General features: G+C 54.1%; 1 protein-coding gene across 3 annotated transcripts; it reads right to left on the reverse strand.

Annotated features, from left to right (window-relative positions):
* Positions 1-153: 153 nt before the first annotated feature.
* On the reverse strand, positions 154-6016 carry HINFP (histone H4 transcription factor). Of its 3 annotated transcripts, none has more exons than XM_077190071.1 (10): positions 5750-6016; positions 4823-5049; positions 4434-4545; positions 3811-3963; positions 3182-3259; positions 2967-3087; positions 2736-2874; positions 2492-2616; positions 1402-1931; positions 154-1261 (listed from the first exon to the last, which is right to left on the reverse strand). In XM_077190071.1, the coding sequence occupies exons 1-9, from the start codon at positions 5916-5918 to the stop codon at positions 1421-1423; spliced, it is 1635 nt and encodes a 544-aa protein (XP_077046186.1). In that variant the 5' UTR covers positions 5919-6016; the 3' UTR covers positions 154-1261; positions 1402-1420. The 3 variants fall into 3 exon arrangements, with proteins under 3 accessions (XP_077046186.1, XP_077046185.1, XP_077046184.1); XM_077190070.1 differs by having other exon boundaries at positions 154-1345; XM_077190069.1 differs by having other exon boundaries at positions 154-1931.
* Positions 6017-19418: the final 13402 nt, after the last annotated feature.

Below are 19418 nucleotides of genomic sequence, written 5' to 3' on the forward strand. Positions count from 1 at the left end.
GGGAGCAGCACACTCCAGTGCCAGCTGCACAGTGCCAGGAGAGCCTGGCAGCTCCTCAGTGCCCACCTCCCACCCTGCAGCATCCCAGTGCCCTCCTCCCAGCACAGCACGGCTGGCACGGGGAGGGCTGAGCAGAAAAACACCAGACACTGCTGGGCCTGGCAGCCTGATGTTTATTTGTCTTGCCAAAGTACACTCTGCCCAACCAGGAGCCCAAACCCCAATGTGGGGAGGACACCCAGGGGATGCCAAAAGCAGCAAGAAGCTCCCAATGTCCCAGTGCTGCACTGGCCTGCAAGGGACAGCAGCTCCAGCACTGCCCTCCCGGAGCCCAGTGCTGCTTCTGGGATCAGGGGGGCAAACACCACCAGCAGCAGCAGCAGGTGAGACAGAAAAGGTGTGCAGGAAGTGCTGATGAAGGCATGATACCCCCTGGAGAAGGCATGGATGGGGCAGGGCAGCCCTGCCAAGGGCCACACGTGTTCCCAGGGAAGAGGCTTCAGCACCAGAGTGTGCTCCACACACATCCTACCTGGGGAACAGGCTCAGAAGGGCACACTGGTGAGCACTCCACCCTGCCAGGCCTAGGCCAAACCTCCCAGAAGGGTGGGAGAACCCTGACAGCCCCAGTCCCCAAAAGGAGGAGGCAGAGAGCTCCTTCCCACTCAGATCACTTGATTCACACCTGGGGGATGCATCCCTCCCCTCTCCCCATGCTGCCAGAACCAGCAGCACATCCTCAAGCACTCCTCCAGCAGCACATCCCAGGAGGCTGAAGCTCTCCTGCTGCAGAGGGGCAGGCCCTCACAGGATCTGGATGCCCTGCAGCCCCTCAGGGGATCTGGATGCCCAGCAGCCCCTCACAGGATCTGGATGCCCTGCAGCCCCTCAGGGGATCTGGATGCCCTGCAGCCCCTCAGGGGATCTGGATGCCCAGCAGCCCCTCAGGGGATCTGGATGCCCAGCAGTCCCTCACAGGATCTGGATGCCCTGCAGTCCCTCACAGGATCTGGATGCCCAGCAGTCCCTCAGGGGATCTGGATGCCCTGCAGCCCCTCAGGGGATCTGGATGCCCTGCAGCCCCTCAGGGGATCTGGATGCCCTGCAGCCCCTCACAGGATCTGGATGCCCTGCAGCCCCTCAGGGGATCTGGATGCCCTGCAGCCCCTCACAGGATCTGGATGCCCTGCAGGCCCTCACAGGATCTGGATGCCTTGCAGCCCCTCACAGGATCTGGATGCCCTGCAGCCCCTCACAGGATCTGGATGCCTTGCAGCCCCTCACAGGATCTGGATGCCTTGCAGCCCCTCACAGGATCTGGATGCCTTGCAGCCCCTCACAGGATCTGGATGCCCTGCAGCCCCTCACGGGATCTGGATGCCCTGCAGCCCCTCAGGGGACCTGGATGCCCTGCAGCCCCTCACAGGATCTGGATGCCCAGCTCCTCAGCTGTTTTCTGCAGCCTGTCCATGACGTTCTCCTCCAGCTCCAGGCCTGCTGTGCCCTGCTGCTCCGAGGCTGTGCTGGCCAGCACATAATAGACAGTCTCACTCTGGCCCTGCTCGTTGGTCCTGCTCACCACACGGATGATGGGGCTGCTGCTGCTGCTGCTGGCTCCTTGCTCTGAGGAGGAGGAGGAGGCAGCTCCTGGGAAGGGGCTGGGCCGTGCTGGCTCAGGGCTGGGAGCAGAGCACAGGGCTGGGGGCACAGGCAGCTCTGATGTGCTGTTCTCTGCCGGGGCAGGGTTTGCTGGAGGCTCCAGAAGGATTCCCTGCAGGCTGCCCTGGCCCTCAGGCAGCACCATGCACTCGCTGGAGCCATCCAGAGCCTCCCCACGCTTCTCCCTGTCCTTGAGCAGCTGCTCTGTGAGCTCCACGCTCTCGTAGCGCACCAGCTGCAGCCTCATGTAGCCGTCCTCGTGCTCCCTGTACCTGGGCACAGACAGGAGGGGTCAGCCAGGCCCACCCCCCTTCCCAGGAGATGGGCAACAGCCAGGGAAAGGGCACAACAGCCAAGGTTCAGTCCCCGTGCTGCACAGATGCTGTTTCAGCCTCTCCTCCCAAAGGCAAACCCGTGTGGCAGCTTCTGAGCTCTGTGCCAGGCTCAATGCCCTCCCCTGCCCATCTCCTTCCACCACTCTGCTTCACTGGGACCATTTCAAGTCCATCCTCTTCCCATCCCAGCTTTCAGGCTCTGGAAACCTCTGGAGTTTCCTACAGGGGGTGCAGCAGAGGCTTCTGTCCCAAGACTGATCTATCCAGAGGGGGACACCCGGCCAAGCTTAGAAATGTCCCAGCAGAGGGAGCAGTGATGGTACCACTGCCCTGGAGCTGCCAGCCAGCACTGCTCAGATCCCACTGAACATTTACTGCCCAGTGCCTCCCAGCCACTGGGAAAAGGGTCCTGAACACATTTACAGAGCCCAGGCACTGCCAGCACAATGCAGGATGCACTGGAGAGGGGACACTGAGGAGCTGAAGGGGAGCAGTACCTGAAGCGAGGATGTCCTGAGGGCCATTTGAACTGGTGCTTCTTCCTGAGGTGCACAGTGAGGTTGTTCCCCCGTGTGAAGCACTTGTCACACACGTGGCACTTGTACCTGGGCTCGGAGTCACCCTGAGGGACACAGAGAGCCACGTCAGCACCCCAGCAGGCTGCAGGGAAGCAGACAGAAAGCTCTCTGAGAAGACTGACATGGGGCATCACGAGCAATGCAAGCCCTGCTGCCTTCCCACCTCGTGGACCTTCCTGTAGTGCAGTTTGATGGAGCAGAGGGAGCGTGCAGAGAAGCTGCAGGCCTCGAACTCGCAGCGATATGCCGGCTCCTTGCTGTGTGTGTCCAGGTGCTTCCGCAGGTCAATGAGGTTCTTGCAGCTGGAAGCACAAGGTGAGGGAACAGAGCTGCAGCACACACACACACAGAGGCCTCTGGGAGGCCTGGGGAGGGGGCCAGCCCTGGCCCTCACCTGTAGTCACAGTAGTCACACTTGAAGGGGCGCTCCTCGCTGTGGCGGAAGCGGATGTGGTTGCGCAGCGAGGAGGGCAGCGGGCAGGTCATGTCACACAGGGGGCACTTGTAGTGGTTCACTGGGCCAAAAACGGGGAGAAATGTCAGCCCAGAGCAGGGCAGGGCAGAGCACACAGCCCAGGGGCTGAGCTGGGAGCAGGGCCCTTCACTCACCGTGGTTCCTCATGTGGTCGCGGAGCAGCCTCTCGGTGGCGAACCTCTTGGAGCAGTGGGAGCACTGAAACCTCTGCTCTGCACCAGGGGGCAGGGAGGGCACAGGGGACACCAGGGCAGGGAGAACAGCACAGGGAGCAGTGAGGAGAGGTGTTCCAGGGGGCTGGAAACCCTGGTGTGCAGCCCTGGGTCCCCACAGGAGGAACAGCCTCCATCCTGCCTCTGCCAAGAGACACTTCCCAGGGGACACAGACTAAAGGTGGGCCAGGGGAGGTGCAGGTGGGACTTCAGGAGGAATTTCTTCATGGAAAGGATGGTCAGATGCTGGAAGGGACTGCCAAGCCACGCCCACTCACTGCCAGGTCCCGCCCCCTCCCCTTTGAGGCCCCGCCCACTCGCTGCCGCTGCCCAGGGAGGTGGGAGAGTCCCTACCCCTCATGGTTGGCTTACAAGGTGAGGATCAATCTCAGAGGTCTCTTCCCTCTAAATGATTCTGGGATTCTATGGCTGCCATCACTCAGCAGCCAAGCCAGGCTGTTCCGAGCACACCCTGCCCTTGGCTCACGGGGTTTAGGCACCTCCAGCAACCCCAGCAGCCCAGGCCAGCCCTCCCCAGCCCCAGGGCTTACGCTCCAGGGCGGTCTGGCGGCGGATGTGGTCGAAGAACTTGGTGTTGTTGGCAAACATCCCCCCGCAGGTGGGACAGGCCACCACCTTCTCCTGCGTGTGGCTGCGCAGGTGCTCCCGCAGCTTGCAGCGGCCCTTGAAGCTGCAGTTGCAGTCTGGGAAGAGACAGCACAGCTGAGAGCCCTCCCAAGGGACACAGCCTCACTGAACAGCAGATTCCTCACCCTGTTTAGGTCAGCAAGGCTCCAAAATCCCCACAGAGAAGGGTGAGATCAGCAAGGTGAGATCAGCAGTGTGGTACTGGTTCTACCACACTACAACCAGTGTGGCCCCCCCAGGCAGTTAGGGCAATTGCACAAACACAGGAGAAATTATTGAAAAAAAATAATAAAAAATAAAAATAAACCATCTGTAGCCTTTTCTCCAAGGTACTGATTACACATAAATAGGAAGTTCTGAGCACTCAACTGGATTCCCTGAGGGAACTACTGCAGGAATATTTCACAGTCAAAACCATGGAATTAAAACACCTATTTTTGAAGGCCAAGGGGCTCTCTGAAACCTGTTCCCATGTTTGCCACCCAGCCCAAAGCTCTGAGGAGAGGCCCTGCAGGCTCCCACAAACCTTTCCAGCCACAGAGCAGCACGTGGTTCTCCTTCCCTGCTGCCTTGTACTCAGAGCAGAAGCTGTGATCCTCCACGTGCCGGTAGAACCACTCGGGGTTGTCAAACGACCTCTGAGGGGACAAGGACACACAGGGCAGGGTGAGAGAGACCAGAACAAGCCCAGATGCTCCCACAGAGCTCCAGACAGAGCCTCTAGCTGTGCAGCAGAGATGGTATTTTTGCCCTGACAAGGGGAGAGAATGATGCATCTGACTCCACCTTATCAGAAGGGTAACATATCAGCCTCTGAGCACATGGAGTCAGATTCACTCCTGTCCCAGCCCATCCTGGGTTCCCTCACAACCCCACGGTGACACAGCACCCCCTCCCCTTCCCCTTTGCTCTCACCTCGCAGTACTCCCAGAGGCACAGGAAGCTCTCCTGGATCTCAGGGATGATGTTGTGGCTCTGGAAGTCCAGCTGGCAGTGGCTGAGCTCTGCCTGGCCCTGCAGGGCCCTCAGCCCCCACTGCTTCAGCTTGGTGTGGTAGCAGTGGAAGTAGACGTGGCGCACCAGCTCGGCCGAGCTCGCCGGGGAGCAGAAACCACAGTCCTGCCACAGGCACGTGTACTCCTCTGCAAGGGACAGACAGACTGCTGGGACAGACAGACAGACAGACAGCTGCTCTGGAACACACACAACTCCTCTGCAACACAGACAGACAGCTGCTCTGCAATTCAAACCACTCCTCTGCAACACAAAAAAAAAATCCTCTGCAACTCAGACTGCTCCTCTGGAGCTCAGGCCTCCCCTCTGCCCCACACAAGCTCAGCTCGAAGGTCTCTCCAAGTCCCTTTACTCTCCCAGTGCAGCTCAGCTGGTGCAGCTGCACAAACACCACAGGTGTTCTCCTGACACCCAGCCCTGCTCTGCTCAGGGAGAGAACAAAGGCCAGAAGCTCTCTCTGGCCAGAAAATCCCAGGGTTATTTAGGCTGGTGAATCCCTCCAAGACCAGCGAGTCCCAGCTGTGCCCGATGCCCACCTTGAGCCCAGCCCAGGGCACCCAGTGCCACCTCCAGCCCTTCCTGGGACATCTCCAGGGGTGGGCACTCCAAACCTCCCTGGGCAGCCCCTGCCAAGGCCTGACCCCCCTTTCCATGCAGAAATTCCCCCTCATGTCCATGCTGAACATCCCAAAGCACAACTCGAGGACATTTTCCACGTCCTGTTGTTCCCTGCGAGCACAGCCCGACCTCCCTGGCTGTCCCCTCCTGTCAGGGGCTCGTGCAGAGCCACAAGGGCACCCCTGAGCCTCCCCTTCCCCAGTGCCTCACCCAGAGGATCCATCTCGGCGCTCTGCCCGCCAGAGCCGGGCAGGTGCTGCTGCAGGTGCTGCGCCACATGCGCGCAGAACTCTTCCATGTCCGAGGCCACGAAGGAGCACTGCTGCCACTCGCACTGCAGCACCACGGCCGCCTTACCGCCCGCACGGCCGGGCGGCATGGCCGGGATGCTGCGGGGCCGCCCGGGGCTGCCGACACCGCCCGGAACCGGCGCCGAGCCCGGCGGGACCCACGGGCTGCGGGGAGAGCGGCGCCGCCACCCGCCTCGGCCCCGCGGGGGGCCCCGCAACGCGACGCACCGCGCGCGCCCGCCCGCCAATCACAGAGGCCGCTGCCCGCTCGCCTGCCAATCAGCGCGCAGGAACTCGCTGACTGCGCTCGGCGGCAGAGAGGCCCTGCCGGGAAGCAGTGCTGTGGCACAAAGGTTCCCAGGCTGTTTAGGGCCGTGGGTAATGGCAGTGTGGAAAACGCCAATCGCTTGTTTTTAAAATGTTAAAAGTTTAATGGTAATAAAATGGTTATAAAAATAGAAATATAATTAGAGTAATAAAAATTTTGGGCAATTTGGATTAGGACACAAGGAGACAATAGAAACAAAGGGTTAGGGACAGTCTGGGTACCTAAGCCCAAAAGAGGACCCACATTAACAGAGCATTAACCCTTAAAAGCAACAGCCTGTTGCATATTCATACACCTCATCCATGGTGCATAAATTCTATTCCAACACAGAATTCTGGCTGGGCAGTGTCAGCTTCTTCCTCTAAATCCTGACGGCGCCTTCAAGCCTGAGCGAGGCAGGAAGTTCGTTTCTCCTGATAAGGGAGCAATAAATTCTCTTTCTCTGAAAGATTCGGGTGTCCTGTGGCTGCTATCTCAGTGCGAGTCCTTTCTTTAAAAAAATACCTTACACAGCATAGTTTCTATTTTAACATTATGTTATAACCTAAAACTATATTTAACACACTACTTAAGAAAATTAATACAGCATCACTTTCTAACACAACACATATAATATTCACTTGAATATTTGCAAAAAGCCAATCATAAAATACCATTTTATATTGTTTACATTTCGTTTCTGAGGCTTCTCAGTTTCTCAGGACAAAAGATCCTAGCAAAAGGATTTTTCATAAAATATGTCTGTGACACCCAGAGTGTGTTGTGACAACAAACAACAGCCTCTGCAAATCCCACCACAGCCCCAGCTCTGCCCTGATGTGAGTGGCAAACAAGTGCCCAACTCCACCAAAGTACCCAGAAAATGTGGGTGTGATGATTTTTGAATAGAAAACACCAGGTAAGAGGTTTCCATCTCAAAGAAGCCTGGCTGAGCTTTTGTTCTCTCTCTGTTTTCAATGGAATTGCTTTGCAGCCAGCACAGAAAACACCTGCACTGAGCAGCCACAGGATGGGGATTTAACCTTGTGAAAAACGCCAATCACTTGTTTTTAAAATTTTAAAAGTTTAACAGTAATAAAATGGTTATAAAATTTCCGTTCTCCATTCCTTTCCTTTCCCCTTCCCTTTTCCTTTCCCCTTCCTTTTTCTCCTTTCCTCTTCCTTTCCTTTCCATGGAATATCAGCTCAGTCAGGAAGGAGGCTCCTGGGGAAGGACCCACACTGACCATGCAAAGTGGAGCCAAACACAGATCCAGGGATTTGCATTTAAGCAAATCCCAAACGAGGTATGGTGCTGGAGACATCCCTAAATTCTAAAAACCCATTTCCGCCAGGCTCAGCTGGAACCTTCCCAGGGAATTATGAGCACAGGCTTCACTCTGCTCTGGGAAGCTGATGAGGGACAGATCTGCCCCAAATTCCTGCAGGATCTGGGAGCTGGGACTCGTCAGCAGCACCAACAATGGAAGCAGGTGAGTTGCAGCAGCTCAGATCTTCCCAAGTTGAGGAATCTTCATGGCAATATCAGGGCTGTGCTGTCCTTGGGCTCCTATTGAGAAAAAAAAAACCCCAAAAAATTTGTCTAGAATAGACATGTGACATCTTAAATGTCCCAAGAATTAAATAGTATCAATTAATATTCTGCCTTCTCCAGACTGAATTTATATTCCTTCACAGAGCAATGCTTTATTCTTTTTTTTTTTTTAATTCAAAAGGCAGTTAGATCAAAGTGATGTGAAATTGGATTCAATTTGCTTGGAAATGATTTAAACTCAGGCCTGAATTAGCATTTTCTTCCCCAGTGCTGCCAGTGGCAAAGTTATCTGAAGTTTTTTGGATAATCCACTGGCAGCAACAGGCTCAGCTGTGTGACAACTTCAGCCCAGGGTTAGAGGGCTGAGTGATCCTAAATTAAAACAATTTGGGCAGAGGAACAAGGGAGGATGTGAGTGAAGTGATCTCAACAGCCCAGAGCAGCAGAGGGGTGTGGAAATGATTTTCTAATGCCTTTAGAGCACAGCAAAGGTGTCAGGAAAGCTGCAGAGCACCAGGCCTGCTGGAATTCCTCCACCTGTGAGAGCTGATGTCCATTTCTGGCCACTTTTGTTGCCTTTTTCTTGGAACTCCCATCTTCACCTCATCTCATTTTTGGGAATCTGTCCCTTGCTTTGTGTTTGCTTTGTGCCTGGCCTTGGCTCAAACACCAAAATAAAATTCTACCAGCCTAAATTTGCAGCTGCTACGACCTCAAAAATAATAAAAAAACCCCATTTGGGGCAAGGCCAAGGCAGCAGTGTGTTGTTTAAACCCTCCCACCTCTCCTGGTGTGTGTGTGTGCACCTGGAGCCACAATGCCACCAGAAACAGAGCCAAGGGACACATCCTGAGGGGCAGAAGAGCCAAATGATAAATCCTGGAGATCAAACACATCAGCTGTGCCCTGGCAGTTTGCTCTGCCTCGGGAGAGCGTGCCTGTGTGTTTTCCAAAGGATTAGCTTCAAAGGCAGGGAGGGTTTTTTCCGGGATAATTCAATAAAAGCCCCCGTGGAAGCTCCTCCCTGGCTCCACAGGTGCAAGCTGGGTTCAGGCAGGACAAAAGAGCTGTCCCTGCATTGTCCCTCAGCTCTCACCTGTGCCACAACCTCCGTGCAAACCCCAAAACCCACCCCAGGCTCAGGGGGAGGGCAGATGCCTCGTGCCAAAGCCACCCAGAGCTGGTTTAGGCTGGGCTGGGCTCCAGGGCAAAAAACCAGAGCCAGACCCTGCAGGGGCCAGGGCAGGGACCCTCTGTGCCTTCCCAACATAATATTCTATTTATATCAACAAGTAATATTTTATTAATATTATCTATATATTTCTATATTAAATATATTTTCTATATTTTATCTCTATACATGGGAATATATAGAATATATTAGATATATTCTATATATTCCCATATATTATAGATAATTATATATAATATATATTATGTACCATATACTATAATATATACTATATTATATATAAAATAGATACTATATAGAATATACATATTATATATAAAATAGATAATATATAATATACATATTATCTATTATGTATATAATAGATAATTATCTATATAATTGATAATATATATAATACACATATTATATATAAAATAGATAATATATATAATATACATATTATATATTATGTATAAAATAGATAATTATATATATAATATATAATAGATAATTTATATATCTTGAAAGCTATCTATTTCTAGATTACAAATATGTCTACATTTCTAGACGTTAGAATTGCAGATTTGTATTTTCCCCTCCCAACCCGATGCACAGAGGTGCTGAATTTGCTTCTCCCAGCTGCTCTGTGCTCTCCCTGAACTCTGCGCTCGCTCAGTCCCTGCAGATTTTGGCAAACGCGTGTACCAAGGGGTGCGAGTGAAGCACACGGTCAAGGATCTCCTGGCTGAAAAGCGATCCCGGCAGAGCAGCGGCTCCCGCTTCAGCGTGAGTCCCGTCCCGTCCCCCACCGCTTTTTTAACCCCATAAATCCCCTCATCCCATCCTCTGCCTCAAAAACAGTTTGGGGCACTGCCAATATTAACATAATTAATATAATTAAGATAATGCATTCTCCAAAACATGATGTCTCCTTGACTTTCATATCTGTCAACCTTAAATGCCTCAACCCCCCCCTTTTTTTTTTTCCTTTCTCAAGCATGGCAGTGATGTTAAATTCCTCTTTCCTTTCACATCCTACGTGTGACACCTTCTCAAGCCAACTTCCTTTTCCAGCAGCTACACTTGGACAAGTCAGTGCCCCGAAAATATCTGAGTTCTTCCCCGAATGCTGAGCTCCTTCCAGCTCCTCTCAGGGTGCCAGGGGAGCTGCAGGGATGTGATGGGCTGGAAAGAGGCCAAGCATCAGCTTGGAAGAGATGATTTCCTCTTAAAGTGCTTCTATGGCAACAGGAAACCCAAGTCCTGCTGCACTACGTTGGTTTTATGTCTCAATTGTCAGCCACAAAGGGAGGCTGTCCCAGAAGGGGACAAAATATTGTGATGGCAGGATGTGGTGGCAGCCAGTGGCACGAGGAACCTTCCCTGGGTGCTCCTGGCACTCACCTGTGCTGGGCAAAGCTCCTCACCTCCAGCTGGGACAGTGGCAGAGGAGGGGGAGCAGGAGCTGGTCCTGCAGGGAGAGAGAAGGAGCAGAGCCTGGGATCACTGATAGCAGAAATTGGGAGTTCTGATGCTTTTTTCCCTCAAAACCATTCTCCTCTGGCTTTTCTTTATGCTGGAGAGGCCTCACAGTGACCCACGTGCTGTGACTTTCAGGCCTATTAACCCTGCAACAAAACAGGCAGAAAAAAAAACCCAAACCAAACCAGGATTGGGCATCACCAAACACAGCAAAATCCAGGCACTCATCCCTCCCCACAGCTTCAGCTGCTGCAGGGAGGCAGAAGCCCCCTGAGCCACTGGGGCAGGCACACTCCCAGCAGGCAGATATTTAGGATGAGTTCTGTCAGGATCTCTGGCTGCTCACAGTGACCCCAAGAAAAGTTCCAAAGTCTCTTTTCCCAGCCTGGTGCTTGAAGAAGGAGTCAGGGCTCTTCATTTCTCAGTCTCAAGGTTGTTCATTTGTTTCTTAGCTATAAAATTCTTTCTCCTGCCCTGCCGAGGTCCATCCAGCAGGACAGTTCCAGGCACTCTGCCTGCCCCCAGGGCAGGGTTATGTCTTTATACTAAAAACTGCCTGTGCAATGTTTACAATTACTGTCCAATACCCATCACCTGTGTTAGACAGTGAGCTTCTACTCTAAACCAATCCCAAAGTGCCACCATCACAGCAGAAGATGGAGGCCAAGAAGAAGAAGGAAAAAGGCTGGACATGCCCAGATCCCTCCATCTTGCCCCCTGAACCCCCATACCAAAAACCCCAAAATCTACTTTTCCACCCTGTGATAACTTCACTATTATTCTACCTAAACTGTCATGGCTTGCTGATGTTCATATAAGGTTGGTAATTTGCTCCACAGGTCATAATCAAACCCACAGGGGCATTCTGGGCTCTGTGCCAGGGTCTCTGAGCCCCCTGGCAGGTGTCCTGGCCATCCTGGACAGCCAGAGGGATGTGCTGGGTCCTGACAGAATTCTTGGGAAGCAGCTGAGACAACAGCTGCAGTTGGTGCTATCAGCAGTGACCCACTACCTCTATGCAGGCGGCAGCTTCAACAGCCACAGAGGAAACGCCCTGGGACTGTAAAATCCTCCTGCCTTTATTGCCCTGGGCTTTGTGCTCAGGGCCCAGCAGTTGCGTGTGTGTCTCTACCTGATGCAAAACCAGCCCTGCTGCTCATTCCCTGCGAGAGACAAAAAAGGATTGTGCAGGGCAAACATCCGTATTTGCTCGGATGTATTATGAAAAGAGCAGCTGGGAGTGCAGCTCTGTTTGTCTGGCAGAATATAACCCAGAAAACAAGGCAGAATCAAAGCCAGGGGCAGATAACTGAACACACCTCTGGCTGTTGGTGATGCAGGGTAATTTAGCTGCATCTTTTGTTTGAGGGTGATCTTTGCTCCAGAATTAAACCAGCCCTGGGCAGTTGTTGGTGCCAGGCCTCTACCACCACCCTAGCCTGAAACCTCCTCACTCATCTTCCTCCTTACCCCAGGACTAGTCTGTGAATGAATTCAAGGCAGGTTAGAATTAGCAGGATAACAGAAAGTTAGTCTAAGACAGTTGGTTTTGATTCAACAAATTATAGCTCCCACCCTATAACTTTCTTTATGTCCTACCTCCATCTAAGCTTCTACTCAGCCTTCACCCTCAGCAGAGCAGAGCTTTGGGATGAGGTTTCAACAATTTCCTGGCAGCCAGGCCTTGCACACATGGAGTGATGGAAATCAGGGTGTGCTGTGAGGAAACCCACCCAAAATCAGGGCTCAGGGCTGGGCTTTAGGGAGGCTCTGGATTTTCCTTTGCACAGGTGTGAGCCTCCAGTTGTTCTCTGCAGGGGGAAAGGATTCCTGTCTTCTCTGAGGTGCCTGCACAGTGAAGCAGGGCAGGGCTGGGGTTTAAAGAGGATCCATTGCTGAGTGCCCAGCAGCACTCCCAGAGCAGGGACACTCAGCCAGCCCTGCCCAGGCTCACCTTTGCTTTTATGGAGGATTTTTATTCCTTCAGCTGCTCCACTACAGACTGGGCCCAGAGAGGGGATGCCCTGAAGCCAAAGCATTGCCACAGGGCAGGGCCAGGTCATCATTTGGAGCTGAATCCTTAAATTCAGGCAGATTTGTAGGGGAGTTAGGAGGCAGTGAAGCAGCAGAGCTCTCTGGGGCAATCCCAGGCAGGATCTGTGCCTGGCCATGGGCAGGGCAGGCTGAGCCCAGCTTATCAGCAGCTGGACACACTCTGGGCCCCAGGGAGGCTGAGCAGAGCTGCAGGAGATGCAGGCTCCCCATTGCCATGGCAGGCAAAGGAAGCACTGCAGGGAGGAAATGAATTAATGGGTCTCAATTAAGGCCAATAAGGAGCAAGGAGGAGAATGAAATGCAGGGCTCTGCTCTGAGGAGCCCAAGGATGGCTGCAGCAGAGGCTCCTGCACTGAATTCGGGCGCAGGCAAAGCCCTGGTAGCTCCTGGCACCTCTGGGACTCCTCACCACAGGTGTGTACACACAGGCAGGCAGTTCCAGTGGCTGTTGAACAGACAGGATCAAAGATTAAATGCTCTGGTAACTGGAAATGATCCCTGCTGGAGGCTGCCAGCCGTGCCCAGGGAGCTGGCAGAGCATCCCAGCTCCCATCCCTGCAGCCCCTGGTCCTCTGGGCAGCATCTGAACCTCCCAGCTTGGCTCTTTCCTCAAAAGTGACCTGGATTTGCATGTGATGGCTTCAGCTGGGGACAGGTGTAAGCCCTGCCCGTGTGACAAGGACACTCCTCTGTCCACAAGCCCAGGGGCTCCTTCCTGACACCTCCTGTCATCTCCTGCCACCTCTGCAGCCCGTGTGGCCTGTGCAGGCTCAGAGCTCATTTCCATGGTGGAGCAGGGAGCAGCTGCAAACCTTCCCTTGCAGTAGAAGGAAGTCCTCAGAGCTGGCAAATTTAATTCAAATCTAAACCTCTAAATTTGGTTGCCTGCTGTGGCAGGAACCTCCTGTTTGCACTATGCAAACTGGACAGAGCGTGCCACCAGCAGGGCCAGGGACAGCAGAGTGACAGCAGCGCAGCTGGGGGCTCTCTGTTCCTCTCTGGAGCTCCCCAAAGCAGAGCTCAGGGGGATTCCAGGGGAGCAGGTGCCTTGGCCAGGTGCCTTGGAAGGAATTAGGCACTGGGAGGGTCACTCCAGGGGTAATTCTCTTTTACCTGGGGACCAAGAGGAGAGGATGATGATTAATAAAATTATTATTATTATCATCATCATCACCATTGCTGTAGGACCCAAATAGGATTTAGGAACTCTCTTTCCACCCACCCTGCCAGGAAGGGGCAGGTAAAGCAGCCCTGGGGCAGCAGAGCCAGCCCAGCTGAGCTGGAACATGGGCTGGAATCTGCCCCTTTTGGCCACTCGAGGGCTCAGATCTCACCTTGCCTGGTTTGTGCCAACAGCCAAAGGACTCCTCAGCACTCTGCCTGCCTTGAGGGACTCTGTGGGACAGGAGGAAGAAGCCAGTTATCTTGATACTCCTCCTCTTAGCAGCTCTGCACAAGACCTTCACAGTCTCTGCTTAGCCTACATCTGTTAATTCCCATGAGGAAATAATGGAGTTAAACCCTTCACAGCAGCCAGGCTCAAATAGTGTGTGTGAATTCCACTCAGAGAGCTGCCTTGCTTTGAAAAGTCATCCTTTCAAACATCTCTTTATCTTTTGCAGGGCAGCACCAGCACAGCACAGTCACCCTTCGGCCAAATGCCAGGTGAGGTTTTCCCTCCACTGCTAAACACCTTCCATGTGGATGGGAGGGTTGGCACAGCCCTTCTGTTCTCCTCCAGAGGATGTGGAACAAGCCCCAGAGCAGGGCCACCCCTCAGAGGGAGCCCAGGAGGAAAGTAATTAAAAGAATCAAAAAAAAGAACAGCAATAATTTGTATAAAATCCTCAAACTGAGTAATTAAAGCAGTTCCCACCTCCTTTAGCAGAGGAGCTGTACAGAACCCCTCCTTTTCCTCCTGTGTTTTCCCATTTTCCCCGGAGCTGCAGAGAGAAAGCACAAACCCAGGAGCTGACCTGTTTTATCCCTTGGCTCTGGGGCAGGGAAGGCAGAGTGAGGCTGGAACCTCCTCCCCAGGGGCTGTGGCAGAGCAAGGAGCAAGCACAGCCTGGCTGAGCTAACCTCCACCTCTCTGCCCTCCTATTTAAAGCTTCCCCAACACTTTGGGTTTGCTGCAGATGGAGTCACCAGGTGGAACCAATAGCACCTCTGGGCTCACACACCTGTGTCAAGGCAGGGATGTCACCCTGATTTTTTAAGATTTTTGAAGCCTTCTGATGTTGACATTCTTGTAATGAACTTTCTCACACACTTCCTGTAAATAACTGATTGTTTTGCATTCCTTTATGGAGGAGGAGAAATTGGATGGGCTGTTGGTTTGTCCAGTGTCATTGGAGAGGTGGCACTGTCACCCTCCAATCCACTGTCACTTTTGGAAATCTATAAAAGCTGGAATCAGAAAATAAACTCCCCTTTTCTTCACCTAGAGAGCAGCGGTGTGCGCTCGTGTTGTCTCGTGTCCTACAGTGACACAGGGTGGGTTCCTGGGTGATGCTGGAGAGAAAAGGGCTCTGCTTTGCACCCATAGGGGTGTCCATCATTCTGTGGCAGCTGTTAGAATTTTCTTTTCACTTTCCCACCCCATTTTCTGTCCCCAGGCTCTCCCACCATGGCTGGTTACTACGGCGTCCGCAGACCCTTTGGGGCCGAGCTGGATTTCCACAGCCCCAAGCAGTTTGTCAGCGATGCCTACCCCTCCCCTCTGGCCTCCAAGCCCTTCTCCTGCGACCCCTCTGCCCCCCAGGGCTGCCCAGCCCTCCTGGAGCCCTATCTCAGCGAGCAGTTCGGGGATCACCGTGCTCCTCCTCCTCTCCCAGCTGCCACCAGCTCCTTCTTCAGCGCTCCGGCTGTGTCCCCTCTGCTGCCGTCCTTCCCCAGTGACACAGGGCACTTCCTGCTCGTGAGTGCCTCCATGGCTCTGTCCCCAGGGCAGGGTCACCTCCTCTAAATGTGGGGTTCAGTCAGGGGGGCTTGTGGGGGAAGGATGTGGCTGTCACAGGAGCAGCCGTGGCAGGTGGGGCAGGACTCTGTGGGGAGGGGTTTTCTCTTTGGTTCCATCGAAATGTGGTTTTTCTCTTTGGTTCCATCTAAATGTCCCCTGTTCCTGTTGGAGACATCCCTGGGGACTCCCATTCTGCTCTGAGCAGGACACTGCCCCCAGGCTCGGGGTGGGATTGTGCAGGGCCAGGAGCAGGATTTGATGGTCCTGCTGGGTCCCTTCCAACCCAGGATAACTCTGTGATTCTATGGTTTTATGAAACCCTCCCTCCCTGAGGTTCTAGAAACAGCCCTTGGTGAGTCCAGGCTCCCTATCCCAGCTTCACTCACAGCCCCACCACAGAGCCCCTGGATCCTGTAGGATCAGAGCTGGTCAGTCCTACTGGGACCCTGCTCCAGGGCCTGCTGACGGGATGGATGTTCCCTTTCACACGTAAAACCCCAAACACTGCTGAGAGGATGGATGTTCCCTTTCACACTTAAAACCTCAAACACTTTTGATAGGATGGATGTTCCCTTTCACAATTCAAACCCCAAACACTGCTGATAGGATGGATGTTCCCTTTCACACGTAAAACCCCAAACACTGCTGCCAGGATGGATGATCCCTTTCACACGTAAAACCCCAAACACTGCTGATGGGATGGATGTTCCCTTTCACACTTAAAACCCCAAACACTTTTGATAGGATGGATGATCCCTTTCACATGTAAAACCCCAAACACTGCTGATAGGATGGATGTTCCCTTTCACACTTAAAACCTCAAACACTGCTGCCAGGATGGATGTTCCCTTTCACAGTTCAAACCCCAAACACTGCTGATGGGATGGATGTTCCCTTTCACACTTAAAATCCCAAATACTGCTGATAGGATGGATGTTCCCTTTCACAGTTCAAACCCCAAACACCGCTCCAGAGCCACAGAAACCCTTTGGGCATTCCCAGGGATAGAAATTCCATTCTCTCCAAGACAGGCTTTTGTTCCTAAGTGTATTCCTTGCCTTCTCTCCCTGTTTCCCTGCAGAGAGAGCCCTGGGAGCAGCCCTCACCCGAGAGCCTTGGCCAGCCTGACAGTGCCTGCTCAGAGCCTCTGCAGGCGCTCCCTGCCACCTCCAGCTGCCTCTCCCTGCCCGAACCTGGAGCTGCTTCCCCATTCCGAGGCTCAGGTTGGAGCCCAGCCCTCCCTGGAGCCCAGCCCTACCCTCTGCACCCCCTTGAAGACGCCCACTACTCCCCCAGCTACGCTGCCACCTCACCCTACAGCCTGTCCCCATTCATGGCCGTGGCCAGCGAGCCCTCCAGGATGAGCCACCTGTGCCCAGAGCCACCCTCAGAGCCACCACACCTTCCTGAGCACTCTGCCTGGGCCAAAGAGGATGGAAGTGCCCTCTGGGGGACTTATGAAGGCAGGAGAACTTACTGAGGAGAGAGAAGAGCTGGAGGAAAGAGAGGCAGACCATTATAAAGCAAATTTTACACTCATTCCTGTGGTGGTGTTTGCAGGGGTCCCAGGACGAGGGAAGAGATGAGAATCTTGACTCCATGTTTCAGAAGGCTGAGTTATTCTTTTATTATATATATTAAAAGAAAATGATATTTTAAAACTATACTAAAAGAATAGAAGAAAAGATTTCATCAGAAAGCTAGAAAAGAAAAGAATAGAATGATAATAAAATCTTGTGACTGCTCACAGCCTCGACACAGGTGGCTGTCGTTGGTCATCAAGTAAAAACAATTTCACATGTTAAGTAAACAATTCTCCAAATCACATTCCAAAGCAGCAAAACATGGAGAAGCTGAAGCTTCCCAGCTTCTCAGAAGAAAAGATCCTAATGAAAAGATTTTTCAGAAAATATGTCCATGGCACCTTCCTAAAACTGCTCCTTCGAGCGCCATGCTTTGTGCCCTGGTTAGAAACACAATCACTGGACACCCCACACTGAGCTCGGGGTGGCGCCTTCTGGTGCCTCCAGAAAGGGATTTCTCTCAGTCCCACAAGTAAAACACTCAGCCTGAAAAACCACAAGTAAAATACCAAGTGAAAAACCTCTGTGCTCTGCAGGTTTTCCCTCGCAACAAGGACCCCTCCTCAGATCAGCTTTTCCAGCCTGAATGGTTTGGGGGCTGTGTAGGGTGTGGGCACTGCCCTGCCCACTGACCTGTGCCCGAGGAAGCCTCACCACCCCTGCAGGGCACCAAATACCCCCTCCCCAACACCTCTTTTACCCTGAATGAGCTCACAGCAGATCCACACCCACCTGGTGGGCAACTCCGGGGCACCCAGGTGGGCTGGCAGTGCCAATGGCACTGGTACCCAGCCCTGGGGACATCCCGGTGGGCTGGCAGTGCCAATGGCACCGGTACCCAGCCCTGGGGACATCCCGGTGGGCTGGCAGTGCCAATGGCACCAGTACCCAGCCCTGGGGACATCCCGGTGGGCTGGCAGTGCCAATGGCACTGGTACCAAGCTCTAGGGACATCCCGGTGGGCTGGCAGTGCCAATGGCACCAGTACCCAGTCCTGGGGACATCCCGGTGGGCCGGCAGTGCCAATGGCACCGGTACCCAGTTCTGGGGGCACTCAGATGGGCTGGCAGTGCCAATAGGACCAGCTCTGGGGACATGCCGGTGGGCTGGCAGTGCCAATGGCGCCGGTACCCAGCTCTGGGGACATGCCGGTGGGCTGGCAGTGCCAATGGCGCCGGTACCCAGCTCTGGGGACATGCCGGTGGGCTGGCAGTGCCAATGGCGCCGGTACCCAGCTCTGGGGACATCCCGGTGGGCTGGCAGTGCCAATGGCACCGGTACCCAGCTCTGGGGACATGCCGGTGGGCTGGCAGTGCCAATGGCGCCGGCAGCCAGCCCCGTGGCCGCTAGAGGTAGCTCTGCACACACGAACACCGCCATGGGGCCCTCCCAGAGCAGCGCACCCTGCTCTGTCCCCAGAGGGGGTCACCCCCTTCGGCCCAGCTCACCCCGAAACCGGGCACCCCCAGCAGCAGCAGGAGGAGGCTCTGGAGCATTCCAGCCCCAGGGAATGTGTGGGGATGAGGCGCTTTCAATGGATGCTTCAATCCCTCCTTGCCTTTCCTCCTCAAATCCTGGGGCATTTGAAGCTTTCCCAGCCCCTTCCACCCTGAGTGGCAGCTGTGGAGCCTCCAGGGGTGGCCCTGCCCAGCCAGAGCTGTTCCCCCTTCCCCTCAGGGTGTGTGCAGCTCTCCTGGCCCCACACACAGCCCTGCTGCCCCAAACCTGAGCCCAGTTTGAGCCTTTTCCACCCCACAGCTGACAGCACTGCTGGGCTGAGCCCCACTGACCACCTGAGCTGTTCCTTCTGCCAGGCGAGCAGGGCCACCAGGCCATGGTGGCTGTGCTGCCCTCAGGCCCTGGGGAGAAGCAGGGACAGGGTTTGGAGCTGGTTTTGAGCTGGTTTTGACCCACTCAGGCACTCACTCCTAACCCAGGCAGGGTTTGCTGGGGGTTTGAGCAGCAGGGACAGGGTTTGGAGCTGTCTTTGAGGTGTTTGACTCCAGCATCCAGCAGGGATTTCCTCAGCCTGGAAAGACTCTGCAGCCCAGGAACAGCCAGAGCTGCCCTTCCATCCTGCTTCAGCTCTCAGCTTGTGGCTGGAAAATGTTAAACCTGGCACCTGTGGAGGTGTCACTGCTGGGCTGTGACCATCTGAGCTGTTCCTTCTGCCAGGGGCTGAAAGCCAGGCCCTGAACCAGGCCATGGTGGCTGTGCTGCCCTCAGGCCCTGGGGAGAAGCAGGGACAGGGTTTGGAGGTGTCTTTAAGGGGTTTGACCCACTCAGGTACTCACTCCTAACCCAGGCAGGGTTTTCCTCAGCCTGGAAAGGCTCTGAATCCCAGGAAGAGCCAGAACTCTGCTGCCTCGTGGTTCCTGAGGGCACCCAGCTCCCCCAGGGTTGGAGCTGGGCAGCCTGCAGGCTCTGCTCTCATCACCCCAGCTCCCTGCAGCCTGCACCCACCCACAGCA

This window comes from Agelaius phoeniceus, chromosome 23, assembly GCF_051311805.1.
Source record: "Agelaius phoeniceus isolate bAgePho1 chromosome 23, bAgePho1.hap1, whole genome shotgun sequence".
In the NCBI taxonomy this organism is placed as follows: domain Eukaryota; kingdom Metazoa; phylum Chordata; class Aves; order Passeriformes; family Icteridae; genus Agelaius; species Agelaius phoeniceus.

Excerpts from the sequence above, each read along its gene's own strand:
- HINFP (XM_077190071.1), bottom strand. The coding sequence starts at position 5,918 with ATGCCGCCCGGCCGTGCGGGCGGTAAGGCGGCCGTGGTGCTGCAGTGC. Across the intron at positions 4,546-4,822 it reads GCCTCTGGGAGTACTGCGAG|AGGTCGTTTGACAACCCCGA; the intron begins GTGAGAGCAAAG and ends TTGTCCCCTCAG. Across the intron at positions 3,088-3,181 it reads CGACCACATGAGGAACCACG|TGAACCACTACAAGTGCCCC; the intron begins GTGAGTGAAGGG and ends TTTTTGGCCCAG.